At 36.4% G+C, this 19,054-nt stretch overlaps 1 protein-coding gene and 1 long non-coding RNA gene across 2 annotated transcripts; both read left to right on the forward strand.

Annotated features, from left to right (window-relative positions):
• The first annotated feature begins 9,258 nt into the window (after positions 1-9,258).
• LOC126792714 (uncharacterized) lies at positions 9,259-9,949 on the forward strand. The gene is made up of 3 exons (XR_007671940.1): positions 9,259-9,396; positions 9,633-9,719; positions 9,797-9,949. It is a non-coding gene; the product is annotated as an uncharacterized LOC126792714 (long non-coding RNA).
• A 7,623-nt stretch (positions 9,950-17,572) lies between these two features.
• Positions 17,573-18,085, forward strand: LOC126792383 (uncharacterized). The gene has a single exon (XM_050518813.1). It carries the CDS (start codon positions 17,573-17,575, stop codon positions 18,083-18,085), a length of 513 nt encoding a protein of 170 aa, XP_050374770.1.
• The last annotated feature ends 969 nt before the right edge of the window (positions 18,086-19,054 follow it).

Raw genomic sequence — 19,054 nt, forward strand, 5'->3', positions numbered from 1 at the left:
GAACTTTCCAACGGTACCAAATTCACCATATTTCATTGAGTGAGTTGTCATGTAGATCACATTGGAGTTGACCTACGAAACTAGACAAATTCTGATTTATCACATTCAATGTGTCTTTTACAATGGAATGGGGGAATGGACCAATGAAAGACTAATTTTGGTCCGAGATAGAATCATACGTATCCTCTACGCTACCAGTCTCAATAACAACACTAACGCGTACGCTAGTGTGTATAAGTTGCTGGCGGCGTTGGTGTGAGGAGGAATATTGTATTGATTTGCTAAATGTAGAACTAGACCCATGTCAATGGAACAATTCAAGTCCAATGATAATGCATAAACACATAGTTAATGACATCATAATGAAAACAATAGTGTCCCAACAAGACTAACATATATGAATCTATAGCTCATTGAATCTCTTCATCACCTATACTTAGACGGAATTGAGAATCAAGAATTAGTTTTCATATGAACACGTATGGGTATAAGTTCTTGCAACCGATTGTACTACGCTCTTTGGAACGTCGCAATCTGACTGCATAAGCTCTTCGTGGTCTGAAGGCATTTAATCAAGCAATTAAGGTCCTTCAGACACTCTCATATCTGTGTCAAGATCCCTTTACAGATATGTTAGGACCATTATCATATGCTGCAAATTAGTTTTCATGGACACTACTACTAATCAAGTAGCGGAAAGCAATTATGTCCATAACAAGAGAATATAACTCATCATAGTCAATATTAGGATAATAAGACAATATTTGCGCCATAAGTCCTACCAATATCACATGACTTCATCTTCTCATTACATGTATGAATAAAGACTAACATAATAAGTCTAGTTCAACCTATATTGATTCTTTCCACTTTGGTCAAATCGCTCATCGTTGATACTTTACAACAGAATAAGAGCATAAGCAAATACATCATCAATCGTGGGAGATCAATGCATTAAACACACGTGCGTGCTTATACGATCAATTGAAAGATTTCTTTTGTTCTCGAACATCAACAAAAGGAGTCTGTAGCGTCCCACATAAACTTAATTGATAGACATGTTCAGAGAATATATCTTGATGATGGGTGAAATACTTGTGCCTATGCACCTCGTTTCTTTCTAGTTTTGATCCTAGAGAATTTGATAGCCTCTCCCTCATCTATGTAGGAGCCAAGACCGAAGCTGTGACCCTTAGTAGTCCTTCTTTGCATTTGCCGCCTTTGTTTTGTGGTGCAATACCACGGGCGCTGACAACACCACATCGTATAATGGTGTCATCGCCGACTTCCTTCCCACTGTCAGGGATGGTGCCAACGATGCTAGGACCAGGTCATATGAAATTCTCTCATATGCTGAGAGTTCCAATCTTACCGGCACATCACAACATTTATGTGCGATCTCGTCACTTTCGCAATATCGGTAAAGTCATTGAGCATCGAATCTTTGACTTTCTGAAGGTCGATAATGCGTTGCACTTTTGCTCACTTTGAGTAGTGCGGGATCTTAATGAGACATAGTGCCACACCACATCAATTCCTAGCGTTAAAACCGGAATTGGAGCATTCCATATCTAGCCCTGACGACGGGAAGTCTGTCTCATCAAATTGATCGTCTGCTAATATTGCAGGATAGAGATCTACGGTTGAAGATTGGAAATAGCGGACAAGTGTTGGTAATGCATAACCAACCAAAATACTTAATCATGTAGACCCATTTTAGATACTAAAATAGAGGCACATAAACAACTTAACCAAATAGGCATTAGTGAAAAGAACATTGGGATCGTACGCACTAAACGCTTGGTGAGTTGTGGGTCTGAAACAAATAAGTGTCGCTGCATGCAACATCATTACATATTCCAATGCAAAATCGGTATGTTAGTACCCATAACCAAGGCCGAGCCTCTGCTAGATCGTTCTGTGAATAAACATGAGGAATTATATGTTCAACGATGATGCAGTAGACATGCAAAACGAAATCATCAAAAGTCTTGGAGGTGAACTCTCCAATGGTATCCAATCGAATAGATTTGAGAGGATGGGAAGGGTGGTGAGACCTTAGTATGATGATCATAGCTAAAAACTTTGCAAATGCAGCGTTCCGTGTGGAAAGTAAAGCAACGTGTGGCCAACGCGTCGTTGCATCAACCAATACCATAAAATACTTAAAAGGTCTGCATTCTTGGTTGAATAAGTCCACAAATGGCATCTTAAATACGTTGTAAGAATGGAATATGCTCAATTATAGTCTTCACATGAGAAGATTAACAATAAGAGTAATCAATTAAGCAGATTTTGTTAGGAGACCTTGTAGGGGGCCTACGAAGCTGTGCAGGGGCTGTAGGGCTACGGGGCTACAACAGGGTTGCAGAGCCGTGCAAGACAATTGCGGGGAAGCTGCCCTTGCAACTGCGGGGGCATGTGCAGGGGTGGGCAAGTGTAGGGCCAGATGTGAGGCAAGCAGCAAGGTTGCGTATAACTAATTTTTGAATGTCCAACAAAGATATTCCTCTCAATTCTTAACATAAGTATTCAGATGAAAATTATTGGCATGTAGGGCCTTTAAAACTTAGCAAGACACGAAGATATAAAACAGAATCTCCGCACGAGATCCGTAAAACAACTACATATCCCGTAGAACAGTGTGGGTGCTTACACAATCAGCAAAACACTCAACTTCGCCACGGGACATCAACAAAATAAATTAAGAGAACCAACGACACGGGGAACAATTATAAGCAATACCCCGTAGGACATTGTCAGAAAGAGGATTGAGAACAAATAGTATAATCTTATCGAATGTATCACATGACAATAGAACTATATTCTTCAACGTAAGATTTGGAAAAATATGGTATTGGAGCAATTGAATACCAAACAATTAGGGTGATAAAAACCATCCAATTGGTGCAAGTGGTCACCAATAATAATAAAATTTTTTTGAGCAATGAAACGACTTGGAGAAAACCGGAAAAAATAACCGAAAAACCATGTCTAAATAACTCAAAACCGAATGAAAACTTTGGCTGGAAAACGCTTCAACAAAGAATGTTGGAAATATGCCGGAAAAACAACGAGAAAATGGCAAAGAACTGTCAGAAAACTCGATGGAAAACCGGTGGCACTGGTGACTAGAATTTGGCCGGTTAGGAGGCCGGACTTCATATCCGACAGAATCGCCGGCAGCAACCGGTCAGTGCTACCGGAAACGCCAGAAATGAAATAGAAGGCGGCCAAAACGGCCGGAACGTCGGTAAAAAGTTCCGAAAACTCTAAAAATCATAACGATGTCGAATTTTGACATTCCGAGGTTCGTTTTCCAAATGTTAAGTGCCAAATTTACAATGTAGTACTATTGGGGTCCCATGTAACCCAAAAGCGGCCAATTTAAAAATCATATGCAGTTGCATACGTTGACCATTCATGCTAGGTTTAAGGCAAATAAAATTCTCACAAGATCATCTTGTAAATAATGAATACGAGAAATTCTATTGAATATACCAATCTTTAATACAACACAAACATGCTTCTAATTCCAATAGACGACTTAAGCTAAAGTTGAGTAAGGAACATGGCAATGTAAAAATAGTAAGCAAAAAATATAGTCAAAATAGATTGATTAAGCAAAGTCCATAGCTACAAATTCTTACATATCGGATTAGGCAGAGCCTTAGCCTGAGGCACAAAAATTTGCTTACTTGAGAATTAAAGAATGTTATGTTTCCATCTCACATGTTTCCTCAATAGATATAGATACAGGTGCCAAAAATGGCATGTGTTTCTTGGATGTGGAGCATGCATCAAGATCAATTCTGGTAAAAAAACGTCATAGATGGTTATTGAATCACTTTAAGTGTGTCCCATAGAATTTGCTATTTTGATATCTTTTATCACCAAATAGTGCTACTTTAGAGTAGTGATGTTCAACTCAAATAAATGAGTACGTAGACCTTGAGATTATTGTTTATAGATATGAGTTTAAGAAAACTCAAACAGTCAAATAACAGTCACGATTGCAACGCATCCACAAGAAATAAAGGTTCTACATGTTCAAATAATTTAAACTATTCAAGTATGTAACCGGAATTAGAAGGGTTGTGATGTATATGGTCACAAAATAATTGATGCATATGGGTGATTCTCATGATCGCACCCAAAACTACGGTATACTCAGACAAGCACACGAAATTGATTGCTTCCCTTTAAATAATAATGTGACTCCTCCAGGACCGTCACACGAAAAACGTCGATCAAGAGGGGAATCATATCCCTCTTTGGTCTCATCGGCGTTATAAAAAAAGGCCGGAAAAGAGACATGAAAAAGGCTAATAGCGCCCGATAATATATATATATATATATATATGTTTAAAAGCAACAACATTAAGAAAAACATACTTGTTGGTTTGTCAAATAGATCGCATATAATTAAATTGCTCTACAAAACAATCGTCATGCAGGAAGTTGCTTGATGAATTCTTTTTCAATCATCGTCGGATGACATAAAAATCTTTTGAGCATACTATCGAAATCGCGTGTAGATGACAAAAGTATCGTCTATCTCGGCATGAATGTCATCTCCATTGTACGAAGAGTGATCACTTTTCCTATGCAAGCACGTGAAACATAGTTAGAAACTAAACGTGCAAATAAATGATTAAATAATGGAATAGGAAAAAGAAGAGTGAAATGGTAGAGTTTAGAGCCATAGAGGCTATTGGGCTCAGAAGAGCTGAGGCCCAAAGGGGTTGTTGGGCTAGTAGAAGGCCCAAACCAGAGTTGGGTCAGTCTGGCGAATGCTGGTTGGGTCCTGCAATTCCGGGTCGTCAGAGTCGGGCAGCGCGTTCCTCGTTGATGGAGGAGACCTCCACGGGTAGACAGACTGTGAGGCGCAAAAAAAAAACGTCAGGGCCGAGCAACGCCAGAGCTAGGTGGAGGACGCGCGCCGTTGCTGAGGCGGTGTCAACGTGAAGCGAAGCATCAAAGGTCATGAAACATTATCATCAAAACTGTGCTGGACGTCGGGAGGGTGTGACCATGGTTGAGGTCGGGTGTACGTATGTCTAGGGCGTCAGATCCAAATGCGTTGGGGCAACAAAATTGGGCAGTGGTGCTGGGTCACGACGAGCACAGCTCGAAAGAAGTACGACGGGTGATCTAGGGCTGGGACGCACAGCAACATCGATGCTAAATGGGACAATGGCGTCCAGCTGGTGAGCTCTAGAAGAGCGGCCAAGAAGGCGTGGGGTGGCACTGGTCTGCTGGAAACTGAGGCGGAAAAAGAAGATGGGTGCCCAAATCAAATATTTGGGTGTCCATAGCAGATGCGATTTCTGATCTCTGTTCTGACAACAAATTGTCGGCTCTTCAAATTTTCCGACAATGCCAAGAGGAAGAAAAGGTGTCGGGGAAAAAAAAATTCAGGGTTAGGGTTTATCTTTTTTTGGTGGTGGCCTCGTCGCTCAGACACTTTAAAACAAAGTGCATGATAACGTGTTTGAGGAGAAACAAAACGAGAATAATAGCAATATAAAAGAACATAACGTAACTCTTTATTGATTGATAATGGGGCATATATATATGCATTACATATGGAGTAGCCCGAAAAATCAGGGATTCATATCTATTATATAAATCATAATCTACTCTAAGAAAGAAACCTAAATAGATTAAGACACACACAAGGATAAAATAATAATTATCCCGGAACAGAAATTAATTTCTAAAACTCCCCAAAAATGTTCTAATCGGTCGGACCTGCATGAATGTTCAATTACTATTTTCTATTTCAGTTAGTATTTGTTTCCTCTCTTTCCATGAAAACCAATATTATTTTCTTTCAGACATCAACTTGGAATCCTTGACCTCTAGACAGATCTCTGTTTTTGCTCTATATAAACCTACACTCTCACACTTGAACATTCAACAAACTAAAAGCCCCTACAAAATCCAAGATGAAGACTTCATCAGTACGTCTTGCAGTTCTGATATGTCTCATTGTGTTTTCCCCCATAAGCCATTGCGAGGATATGTTGGCCCCCGTGGCAATTAGTATGATCACCCCCCTCATTAAGCAAACATGCGAAAAATTAAAAACAGACGACGATCAACTCTGTATCGACTCCCTTAGCCAAGTCCCTGAGAGTGCCCATGCAGACGTCAAAGGCTTAGCCAAAATAATGGCTGATGTTGTTCTCAGGCGACATGTTGTATACACCGAGAACAAACTCACAGAGTTGATCAAGCAATTTCCAGGAGATCTGGTTCGATTACGGAACTGTTTGTATTTTCACGGAGCAATTGGCTTGGACATTGACAGAACCGTCACCAATTATATTCCTAATCAAAAATATAAGTCTGCAGAAGCGAGCATGGAAGATGCCGTCAACCTAGCCCAGCAGTGCGAACGTCTATATGACGGTCGACCCCCGTGTCCTGTGAAAGAGGAGAACAAAAAGGCGATTAAGCTCGCTTATTTGGCTGCGGGTATAGTAGTCATGTAGATTTATCATATTACCTAGCTTACCATGCGTGCATGTGTTAATTATTAGTGAAGCAATGATATTGGATCAATATCCTCCTTTAATAATAAACTGATTGCTATCATCAGCAAGCAAGAACGTTTCAATTGATCACTACTTGCGGATTGTTTCTTACAATTCAGTTGTAATTAATCTAATCTATTATAAAGAGAATTCACTTTGTCAACTAAAATGAGGGTAAAATAACATAAATAAATTCTGATTATAGTTTAATATTAAACACATTTTAATATATAAAGAATATTATGGTAAACTGAAAAATAAAAAATCAAAATATGAAGAAAACGGTTGAATAACTCTCATCTCATGCCACTATCCTCAACACGGTAAATTCCCACTACCTGTCCACCTTCCACTTTTTATGTATAAATAAAAATGAGTAAAAAACGGTTTCATACATGCATCACATGTGTAATAAGACTTGTATTTACTTGGGAAAATTACCGATTAACATTAGTCAATTAAATATACTGATTTGTTGAGAACTTTTTAACTAATCATTGATTTGATCTACTTTTCAATCACATTAGATTCTTGGTTTGTATAAGTAGATCATTTCTACATATTTTCAACCACTTTACTGTTCAAGTACCAATAACATCAAATCAATGGACTAATGCGATTTATTTTCCAAACATTAACAATTCATAATTCATAATGAATAAATCACATTTATATTTGTCTTGATAATTTTCTATTTAGATAAAAACGTACTTAAGGGATGTTCTACTTATTTATATATATATATATATATATATAAACACTAAACAAACGAGATGTTTTATATATTTAACTTAGAGAACCTCCACCCCATTTGATGCATCTGCCTATGGTTCAGTGACTTCATATATCTAACAATCTATAACAAATAGAAGATGGCCATTTTATAAATCTATCTTACTAAATATTTATTACTTAAATTTCAAACTCGTACCATTAATTGTTATATGTAACGATGCCATGTATATATTTACTATACATTAGACACGCTATAGGTGGTAGTACTGTTCATAAGAATTTGGCAAATAGCCCTTGATTTCCAGAAAATTTACGTGACTGCAATCATAACTATATTTACTATATACTATTTTTGAGTTGGGCGGTGCATTGTAGCTACAGTGACGGCTCTTCATTCTTTTCTTTTGAAGGTTGGTGTGTGTGGTTACTGTTAATAAGAATTCGCGATCGCTGTACTGTTCCTAAGGAGGAAGTTATGGTTTTGCTCTCAAATACCGCCCTCGGTGATTTTCTTCTCCGCTGGTTCGCTCTATCCTGAAGCTTCTTTTTTCTGTTTCTTTTTTGGCATCATTCTTCCCTCTGTTCCTCCATTTTAGTCGCGCCCCGAAATCAAACTCCTTCCCTACACCCTGCACTTCAATACATTTATTCTTCCTCTCACTCTACCGTCTGCACCGCTTCGTTTCCTAAAGCTTCTTCTCCTTTCTGCTATTTGTTTTTGGGAACGTTTTTGCTTCTCCGTCCAATCGAACCGTCATTCATTTTAGGGTTTATTTTATGGGTTTTTCCCAAAGATCTTTATATTCGCTTCAAATCACTATATTTGGGTCTTCAGGGTTTGTCATCATCAGCAAGGAGCCAAGGAGTGAAGGTGATTCGGGGTTATTTGGAATCCCGTAAATGACTGATTAAGCTTCTCTCTCTCTCTCTCTCTCTCTCTCTCTCTCTCTCTCTGTTGGTCACGGTTACTCAGATTGCAAGGTATCTGATTCCGATGATTCACTTACAGGTTTGATATTCATAACTGTAAATTCTTCCCACTATGCAATTTTTAGACTTCTTATTGTAGCCAAAAGATTTCTACAGTGTTAAGTTCCATATTAGTAAGAGTGTGTATTTATTGAAATGAAATTAAGTTCCATTATGTTAGTTTCGGGTATATTATCACAAAATCAACCATATTGAATTGTGCAGTTCTGATGATTAGCACCAGAATCTGTATCTTATTAGTATATGTCTGCATTACTTTTGCAATGATTGATTGAAAATTTAGTTTAGGTCTCTTTTGTTATCTCAATGGGTTTTCCAACTTCTTTGGTTATGTTTTGTTTGTTCATTTGTTGATTGGTTATTTGCCATTTTTGTAGAATCAATTTGTTGGATGTGGTTTGTGTTTGGTGTTTTCTGTGCTCCAAATTTCTTTTAGATTAAGAGTGAAAATTTTGTGGGATTAAATGGTTGCTGGATGTCTTATTTGCAGGAACTAAATCTCAAGCATCGGCTTGCAGTGGCTTGAGCTTCTTTTGAGTTTGAGGGAACGATTGTGTAAGTAAAGAATCTTCTCCTGAGGTAATATTTTTTGGGATTATTGTTTATTCATAGATTTTTTTTATCAGGGTTTATTCATAGATTCATAAGTTTTGATGCTAAATGACTAAAAGATCTGATAGTTTCATTTGTTCATATGATTATTAGTAGTTGGAGAAGGACCATCCAAACCCAATGCCTAATCAGACAAGAAAATTTACTTCATATATGTCATATTTGTAAAAGATAAGAGTTATTTTAGCTCCATATTTATCATTTAACAGTATACCAAAATAACAATGGATTAAAATACATTCATAGATAACCATGAACCTTAGTTTTACTGGTTTTCTTTTTTCAAATACATTTAGTCAATACCCTCATATAATGTGTTTCTCATTTGGTTATTATTAGTTTAATGATTCATGTCATATGTGCTTGACAAACCCAGACAGAAAGGAACAAGGTGAGGGAAGTGGGAATCTTGACCAAATATTTTCTGCAATCCAAAGGAACTGTTTTGCTATCGATTGGAAGAATTCTGATAGGGTTGTGATCGGAACAGTGCTAAACGTTTGTCGGCTCAGATACGGTTCTCTTCTAAATTGATCATACTCATTTTCTTGATCTTTGTTTTCTATCTAGAGATTTCTGTTATAAAGCATTGGATCAAGGAGAATCGTTATACTCTCATCATGGATTTGTTACCTGTACGTTTACATGTATCTCATGAATGTTGTCTACTCTGTAATTACATGTAATCATGTTAAATGAAGAGTTCTCATTTTGTAGATGAATTATATTAATTTGTATTTTTCTTTTCTGCAGGCTTTTGGTTGGATGATAATAATCATGACAAAAAGGCCTATAAATCAAGGAATGCCCTTTATTGAAATCTAGAATGTCATCTCATGTGTAAGTGATTATCTTGACAAAGAGATTCTTCATAGTTTCTCATCTGAGTGAATTTCAATGCCTTCAATATATCTCAGGCATCTATAGCTCTTAAGCTTGGGAATTATTGAATCAGTCGTACCACTAATTGAAGTTGAGGTGAAAAAAGAGAAGACAAGAAGGGGAATTGGTATACAGAAGTGCAGGTAGAATTTATATAGCATCATGTACAAGTTATACTTATACCAAGCTATTTCTGTATTTCATCAAGGACAAAAGTTCCTTATACATGTACTTCATTAAGCATGAAGATTACAGTTTGTATTCAATAGTCTGAGTCAGTAGCTAAGATAAGTTATGGAGCTCTGTGAGTTGGTAATCTTGGTCGAATAGCGTTGTGCAATTTTGACTTCTAATTTGTGTTGGAATGTGTGTGCAAGTTTCCCATTGCTGGTTTAACAGGCGATCCAAATCGTGTTTATTTTGTTTGTGCATTAGATGATCACCTGGGTTTGAATTTTTGACTTTGTTCGTAGATTTCACCATGAAATGCATCTAAAGTTTAGATTTTGGCACCATTTTGAAGTATGTTTGATCAGGGATGATAATTAATGTACTAAAATTATGTTCTTAGTGTTGACATGTTTACTGTGTGATCCCATTAAGGTTTTAAACTGGGTTTGGATATAGTTGTTGTAGGTGTATGAAGTATTAAGTGGTTCCCAGGTTCTTTTTTCTAGAGTTCATGTGTGGAGTTGGGAGACATTAACATATATTTTTTTAATACGAATGAATTATATTATCATGTTGTAGATGTAGATGTAGGTGTTAGTATTTTTAGTTAACAATTGATATTAAGGTTTTAATTCAATTAGTTAAGGAACGTGTTTTGATATGTTTTACATGTTCAACTTCTAATGTTTAATTAGGACTGATTTTATTATGTAGAAATCAGTGGTGGTTAATCAACATAAGCCAACGTTATGATTTTATGAGGATGAACATGCTCATATAATGGAGGTTGAAAATCCATTAGATGTTGGGGATGCCTCAGCTGATAATGCAAATGTTGCAAGTTTGATCAATTGAATAGGCAACTAATGCACGATCTTCACAATTAATTATACACAAATACCGCGGTGAAGCGCGGGCATGTACCTAGTAATATACTGATCATCACATGCATGAATATGTTCACAACAGTTACGTTAAAAACTCAGAGCAAGCTAACAGATTTTTCTTTCACATGCCTAAAACATACTATAATACTAATATATATGCCTCTTACCACACATAGAAGAAAATGATGTTTGGGATTTTCATCATTTAAGTTTTTGTGGGAAATCAATATTGAAATATGTAATACTATATATGCCCCTTACGACCTTACCACACATAGGACAAAATGATGCTTGGGATTCTTGTCATTTGAGTTTTGTGGGAAATTAATATTTAGGGTCAATGGTGCCCCAATGAGAAGGCCTTTTGAGAAAATTTTGAGATAACAAGACATGGAAGAGATCATTTGAGCAACTAAAATTGATACGCCGCGAATCTTTTTTTGCATGTATAGCGTCGTTAAGTGTAACGACTGTAAAAGTTGACTTTTTAATTGTAATAACCCGATTTTTTTCGGGACAAGTTAATAGACTCTTTCTAAGTTATAAGTTTTCGAAAATATTAAATTGTGCTCGTTCCGTTTTGTGACGTCGGAAATCGAAAACGAAAACATTATCGGAACGTTTAATTCGAAAAACGTTACGTTTCCGAACGAATATACCAACTTTTAATCCGTCGCTCGATTTCGAAAATTTCCTTCACGAAAGTCGTAAAGCTCATCGATACAAGTTCGTGGATATGTGACGCGTTCTAATCGGACGACGTACGTAAAAGTTATTCACATCGGAAGTTAGTTTCCGATTCGGAAACTAGTATAAAAATGATTTTTTTTTCAACTAGGGTTTCCATAACAGGAAACCCCTCAGTTTCTCTCCGCCTCCCTCTTTTCTTTCTCCCCCTTCTCTCTCTTCGTCCCCGAAACTCTCTCCCTCCTCATAAACGCCGCCATCGATCCGCCGCCTCCAGGCCGACGTGACCTTCACCGCCGACACCAGCAGCCTCGCAAGCTCAACGCAGTCCCCCTCCGAGCAAGCCACGGTCTCCCGCGCCACCACGTAGCTTCGACGCGATTCGCAAGGGCCGAACCCAATCGGTTCAGACTCTCCGACGAGCTCCGGCATTCCCAAGGCTCGGAATAGGTGAGGTTTCCATCTAATTAGATATTGTGATGCATGTTGTGTGGATTTGTGTGGTTTTTGGTTGGATTGATTGAGTTGTAGAGGAGATCGGAGAGGGAGGGTTTTGGGGAAGATGCCGCCGCTATGGGTGGCGCGTATGGGTGCGTGGAGGAGGTGGGAGACGGCGTGAGGCTGTGGGAAGGAAAGAGGAAGGAAAAGGGAGGATTTTGGGGCGGCGGTGGCGTGACACGCGCCGTTGGTGCGTGAGCCCCACACGCAGCCTGCCGGCGGGTGGCGCGTGTACCCCACGCGCCGCCACGTGCGGCAGCGTGAACAGTGATTCTGAGAATGGTATTTTCGTAATTTACTTAAGTACGGTAAATGTAAATGTAAATTTTATTTACGTATGGTAAATGTAAATTAAATTTTATCTACGTATGGTAAATGTAAATTAAATTTTATCTACGGTAAATGTAAATATAATTTACTTTCAGTAATTGTAAAAAGGTAAATTGTAAAAGGTAACTTAGTAAATTTTATTTACTGAGATTGTATTTACTTTTGAATAGTATGTATACGTACAAAAATATGTAAATAGTATGTATACGTACAGAAATACATAAACAGTACGTATACGTACAGAAATACATAAACAGTATGTACACGTACAAAAATACGTATTATTGTGTATTTGTACAGTAACCGTGAATAGTAACAGTGAACAGTAACTTCGTAAAACCAAAAAATGCTGAACAGTAACCGATTATTACTGTTTCGTCATTTAAAGGTTTACGAAACGATTCTAAATTCTTTTCTTATCTTTTCAAGGTGATTGTTAAATCAGAAAAATGAATTATCATCGGGAATTGTGGAATTATGCTCGAGTCGATAAGGTGAGTAAAATCTCACATATTTACGAATCTACCCTCGCGGTGATTCAAGATTTTTGCAAGAGTATTTAATAATGAATTACATCATGTATACAATTTAGTGGATTACATATATACTGTATAATGGTAATAAGTACATATATATAGTTCATTATATTATATACTATTATTAATTCATTAGAAATAGTCATTTCGATGACGGAAGATTGTGTATTGAGCTTGTGTGGTAAAATATGACATGTATAAGATATAGTGGACTATATATGTATTGTATAAATGGTAAATAAGTACAAATATATATGGTTTGCTATATAATATACTGTTATGATTTTATTGTGATTATATTGAGCATGTGATTTGGAATTGTACAATATGATGTGAGATTATTGTACGTGATTTTTAACATTGAGATTGTTAAAATGTGAATTGTCTTCGGATCTAATTTTTGGTACAATATGATGTGAGATTATTGTACGTGTTTGGCAAGTCGAAACCTAGCCTTTGGCCGGGCGAAAGTTACGATACAGTTAGAGCTCTAGTATGTCTGCCTTAGTACTGCATGTGAGGTAACGGGTGGTTATCTGCTCATGGGTACTCAGATTGTTTTGGATGTTGGGTAGCGGGTGGCTATCCAATATCGGCGGTGTATTACGAGAGGGGTAACAGATGTGTACCAGCGTTCTTGATACCCGTATTATAAATGCATTGGGTAACCAGAAGGGTTACTTAATTTTCTCATGAGCGTTTCATTTCATATTCCTTTGGGACAACCAGATGAGCTGTCCATTGACTCATAAGGGCATTTATATTTGTTGATTTGTGATTTTCCGTATATTTTGATATGCGAATTATATTTTCATTTTACTCATACGAGCTGTAAAGCTCACTGGGTTTGTGTTTACAATCCCGGTGCACCAATCCGATGGTGTAGGGGATAACTATGCAGGTGTTGATTAGTGGAGATCGAGCGACGACTCCGGAGGCTCGAAGTCGTTCGTATCCTACTTGTGGTGAGGTTTTTAGCGTGGATTTGTGTGTGAGAATTGGTGTGGTTTATTTGTGAGATTTGTGAGGATTATTACATTTCCATTTTATGTATGGATTATAAATTTGGGTTGTAATAATTGGTTTGTCTGAGTTGTATTGAGAACTCAGAATTGATCCGCTGTGACATTTTAATGATTTCGATTTCATTGAGATTATTTTGTGTTTAACGACTTTAGAATTTTGAGTTTTTAAGCTCGAAATTTTGGGGTCGTTACATCAATATATAATTGTTTTGAGAAAACTTCATTCACGAAAGTTGTAGGGCTCGTTGATACGAATTTGTGGACATACGGCACGCTTAAATCGGAGTTCGTATGAAAAAGTTATGAATTAAAAGAGCATTTGAGTATTTTTGGAAAATAATATAAATATGGGGTGAAAATGAAAAAAAATGGAGAAAATCAGAAAAGAGCCAGGTCTGTTCACCCGAAAACGCAGCAGAATCTTCTCTCCCAGCGATCTCCGCCGTCCTGCGAAGCCACGGTGATAGAGCGTTTTATTAAAACGTCTATAATAAACCCTGTAAAACATCATTGTTAGTATAGAATAAGCAGGGATCGTTCAGTCCGGGAAATTGAAGGGAACTCTAAACTTTTAGTGTTAACAAATAATTGGGGGTTTGAGATTGATTATTAACTACTAAAATAAAACCTAAATTATTATTTACATGATCGACTTCTCTTTAACAAACTTAAACCAAATTTACCATTACACCACATAATTACAAGTTCGAACCTATCATGCATTCTAATTCGACCAATTACATACTTTTTAGACACCAATACAATTAGAGCCTTAGGGGATCATCTAATCGTGCAAGATTTCAATTAACATTTAGATTGACTTAGGGCCTAATCTAAATTTGCATGCAATCGAATTCAATAACACTTTGAGTAGAAATCAAACAAGATTACATTTAAGCACCAAATCTTTGTTGGAGACATGTTTCATGTATGGCGTCACCCACCATGGTTTCACATGCAAATTTCCAGAATTTTTACCACTTTTAATCAACACAAATCGAACCTACTTAGGGCATGATTCGATTTGTGTCAATATGATTGATGAATCTAGCACTTAAACACAATCTTAGAGAATGCATCCAAGCACTAAATTCATATGCACATATCTGAAAATTATCTAAAAGTATGAGAAAGATGATTAGAACACAACAATAGAAATACAAACTCATTAATTATAGAAAACCATCAATTCGGCAAAGATCCAAAAATCCAATAAAACAATCTGAAAATTTCGATTCTTAATACAAAACAATAATCCTACACAAACATCATACTACAATCTTCATAGACAAAGTATTGTAAAAAATCAAAAACAAACAAACCCATGAAGAAGAGTTGCGAGAATCACACGTTGTATGAACCTTTGAGATGTGTATTCAATAGTGATTTCGGTGGAGATGGAATTGCTATATGGGGGAGGATGGATTGTTGTTTTGATGAAGGATGTTTGATGTTTGAGGTAGTATTTTGGTAGAGTTTTGGCTCTTGAATGCAAATGAGAAGTCTCCTTATTTAAGAGATGAAGCCATGTATATATAGAGGAAAGATGGAGGGTAGTTGCATCTTTCCTCATATTATAATGCAATGCTTTAATCCCTTAAATCATGCCATGTTTTATTTCCTAAAACATGTCATGTTTTAATCCCTAAAACATGTCATGCTTTAATCCCTAAAACATGCCATGTTTTATGCCTTTAATAATCATCTTCTATTTAATTGTTGCATGACTTGGCTCCATTTTTTTCTTTAATTATCTCTTCAATCCAATCTGAAAATAAGAAAATAAAATCATAAGAGATAATTAGTTTCAAAATCTAACAAGGATTCCTAGTCAAACTAGGACTCTAGACAAATTATGCATTTTTAACTCATGTAAGTACAAAAATGCATCATATACCACTCAAGACTCTTACTACGACTTAATGACTCAATAGTACAACAATAAGGGCTAAGCAAAGTATAAATTGAGGTAAAAACATGTTAAAAATGTCGCACAAAGTGCTCCTATCACACGGCACGGGACACCCATCAAAATGACCGAAACAACGTCACCTTTCGTTTGAGCTAGACCCCCAGCCGAGCCGACCACCGTGCACAGAGCTGCAACGGCTGGAAGAGCTGCAGTCTCCGGCCACTCCGGAGCTCGAGGTCACTTGCTTTTCACCTATTTCCCCTCTCTGGTTTCGATTTCCATCACCTAGAGGTTCAAATCAAGCTGTAAGAGCAGGTTCCATGATTTGGGATGTCGTTGGCATCTCAGCCGATTTTCGGCCACTTTCCAGCCAAACCAAGCTTCAACGCATGTATGAAAGTTGTTTATTTCTTCTTGATCTACAACTTTGATGTTGGAGTCGAATGATTTTGGAGTAGTTGCAGGTGGTGGCGCGTGAGGCCTGTGGCGGTGCGTGTAGGAGTTTTTGGAGCAGTGAGTTGCTCTATTGAATAGCATGCGTCGATACGAACTTATAGACATATTAATCATTGAATTTGATTATCGTATGAGGTTGTTGATTTAGATTATTGTTTGTAGGAATAAAATATTATTGTCGTAAGCATTGTGTTAATCTAAGGTTGGCTGCTATGTATTTGTATTGATTGATAATGGATATGGTGTTGTGTACTTGATGAATGATGGTTATGATATTAACTATGTGTGTCGGTTGTGATGTGTTTGTGATACGAATCAGAATGGTTATGAGGTTTACGTTGTTATGGTGAATGTGGTTGGTTTGTGGTAAATGTGTGGGTTTTGTGGTTTCAGTATGTTGAAATGTGTGGCTTGGTGAATTGTTGAACTACGAATGACTTAATCCTTTGTAAAAAGTACGTAGGCAGCCCAACCAAGGTTTGGGTGCAGCCACAATTATTTTAGATTAGATATTGGTTCGCTTGATATTAATTTGGATTTTAACGCATAAATATGTTAGTTTTGAATAAGGTCGTTTCAAAAATTTTGAGTCATAGTGTTTTATTAAGTAAATTTGTTTGAAAATTAGATCGATGATAAAAAGAGTCTTAATTTGTTTGAAAATGGTTAGAATTCCATATATGATACGGTTTATATATATATATATATATATATTTTAATGATCCAAGTCCATTCATTTTTTAATTCAAATTAAGTAAATTTTCGCAAGAGAATATCATTGCTTATTTGGCTGTTTGCATAGGATATAATCCAGAATTTTGTATTGTATATATATATATATATATATTAATGATCCAACTCCATTCATTTTTTAATTCGAATTAAGAAAATTTTCGCAAGAGAATATCATTGCTTATTTGGCTGTTTGCATAGGATATAATCCAGAATTTTGTATTGTATATAAGTAATATAACTATATATTCATATCTACATATGTAACAATATTAATTGTGCCTCTACAATTGTGGTGCCTGACCTCTTGGCCACGTACACCTCAGGTTCAGGCACAATATTGAGAGAAGTAATACTATATATGCATGCACCTTACACACATAGGAGAAAATGATGCATGGAAAGAAAATAATATTGGTTTCAATTACTTTCCATGAAAACCAATATTATTTTCCTCAGACATTAACTTAGAATCCTGACCTCTAGAAATCTAGAATCCTTGACATCTAGCTAAATATCTGATTTTGCTCTATATAAATCAATTAACAAACTAAAAACCCCCACAAAATTATAGAAGATGAAGACTTCATCGGTGCGTCTTGCAGTTCTGATATGTCTCACTGTGTTTGCCCCCATGGCAATTGGCATCACCACCCCCCTCATTACGCAAACATGCAAATTACAACCAGCTGACCAACAACTCTGTATCGACTCCCTTAGCCAAGTCCCTGAGAGTGAACATGCAGACGTCAAAGGCTTAGCCAAAATAATGGTGGATGTTGTACTCAGGAACCATGTGTTAGAAACCAAGAACAAACTCACAGATCTGAAGAAGCAACTTCCAGGAGATCAGGACCGATTACAGAAATGTTTGGGTTATTACGATGTAATTGGATCGGATATTGAGAGAACCGTCAACAATTTTATTCCTTTTCACGAGTATGAAGCTGCAAAACAGAGCATGGAAGATGTTAACTATCAAGCTATGAATTGCGTAATTCTGTATACACGACCCCCATGTCCTGTGGAAGCGGAGAACAAAATGGATATGAGGCTCGCTAGTTTGGCTGCGGGTATAGTAGTCTTGTAGATCCATCATATTCCCTAGATTATCATGCGTGCATGTGTTAATTAGTAAAGCAATGTATTGGATCAATCTTGTTTTTTTAATAAACTTATGGATGCTATCTGTGAGCAATAATATTCAATTGATCACTACTCGTGGATATGTTTCTTAGAATTCAGTCTTAAATTCATATTTAGTTATCGACTTAGAAAAACTGATAATTAAATTGAGAACTAATTGAAAATTATCTAATCAATGGTTGATTGAACCAATTTTTCAATCACATTTTCACATATGAATCATTCAATTATTTAAAGGTTGGTTAAGAACTATTGACCGTAAACCATAGCAGTTACAGTCACTCAATGGAAAATATTTAATTTATAAAAGTAAATCACGTTTCCAGATTCTCAACCACTTCACATCTTTACCAAGTATTAAGATACCTATTAACAAGATCAAATCAATTGACTAATCAAATTAATTTTCCAAACACGAATCTCCCATTAATAAAACAAGAAGGAGAGTTGATATTTTGACCGGTTAAATTTTTGAATTACTCAAATTGTCCAGGGTTTATTAAGTTTCAAAATCTATCTGACTATAGTTTGAAGAATATGACTGTAATTTGAAAAATATAAAAGTGAAAATAAAAATAGAAATAGATAGATAATGAGAAACATAACTACTCACTAATGTATCAAATTTGTTTTTGTTTTTGATTTTTTTCTTGCAATTTCTGTTAGAAGAAAAAAAAAATACAACACACACGGAGTGCGTCATAAGGCCACTAGTTCATAATGGGTAAACACTAAAACTACATTTATGCATGTCTTAATAATTTTTAATTTGGATAAAAACTTACTTTGAAATGTTCTACTCATGTATATCTAAACACTAAACGATCAAGATGTTTTATACATTTAATTTGGAGAATATACCTTGTTATTTTCATCATTTTTTCGGAGTCAAATACAAAATAATCAAAATACC

This window comes from Argentina anserina, chromosome 4, assembly GCF_933775445.1.
Source record: "Argentina anserina chromosome 4, drPotAnse1.1, whole genome shotgun sequence".
NCBI classification, from domain to species: domain Eukaryota; kingdom Viridiplantae; phylum Streptophyta; class Magnoliopsida; order Rosales; family Rosaceae; genus Argentina; species Argentina anserina.

Coding starts and splice junctions, on each gene's coding strand:
- LOC126792383 (XM_050518813.1), top strand. CDS start 17,573: ATGAAGACTTCATCGGTGCGTCTTGCAGTTCTGATATGTCTCACTGTG.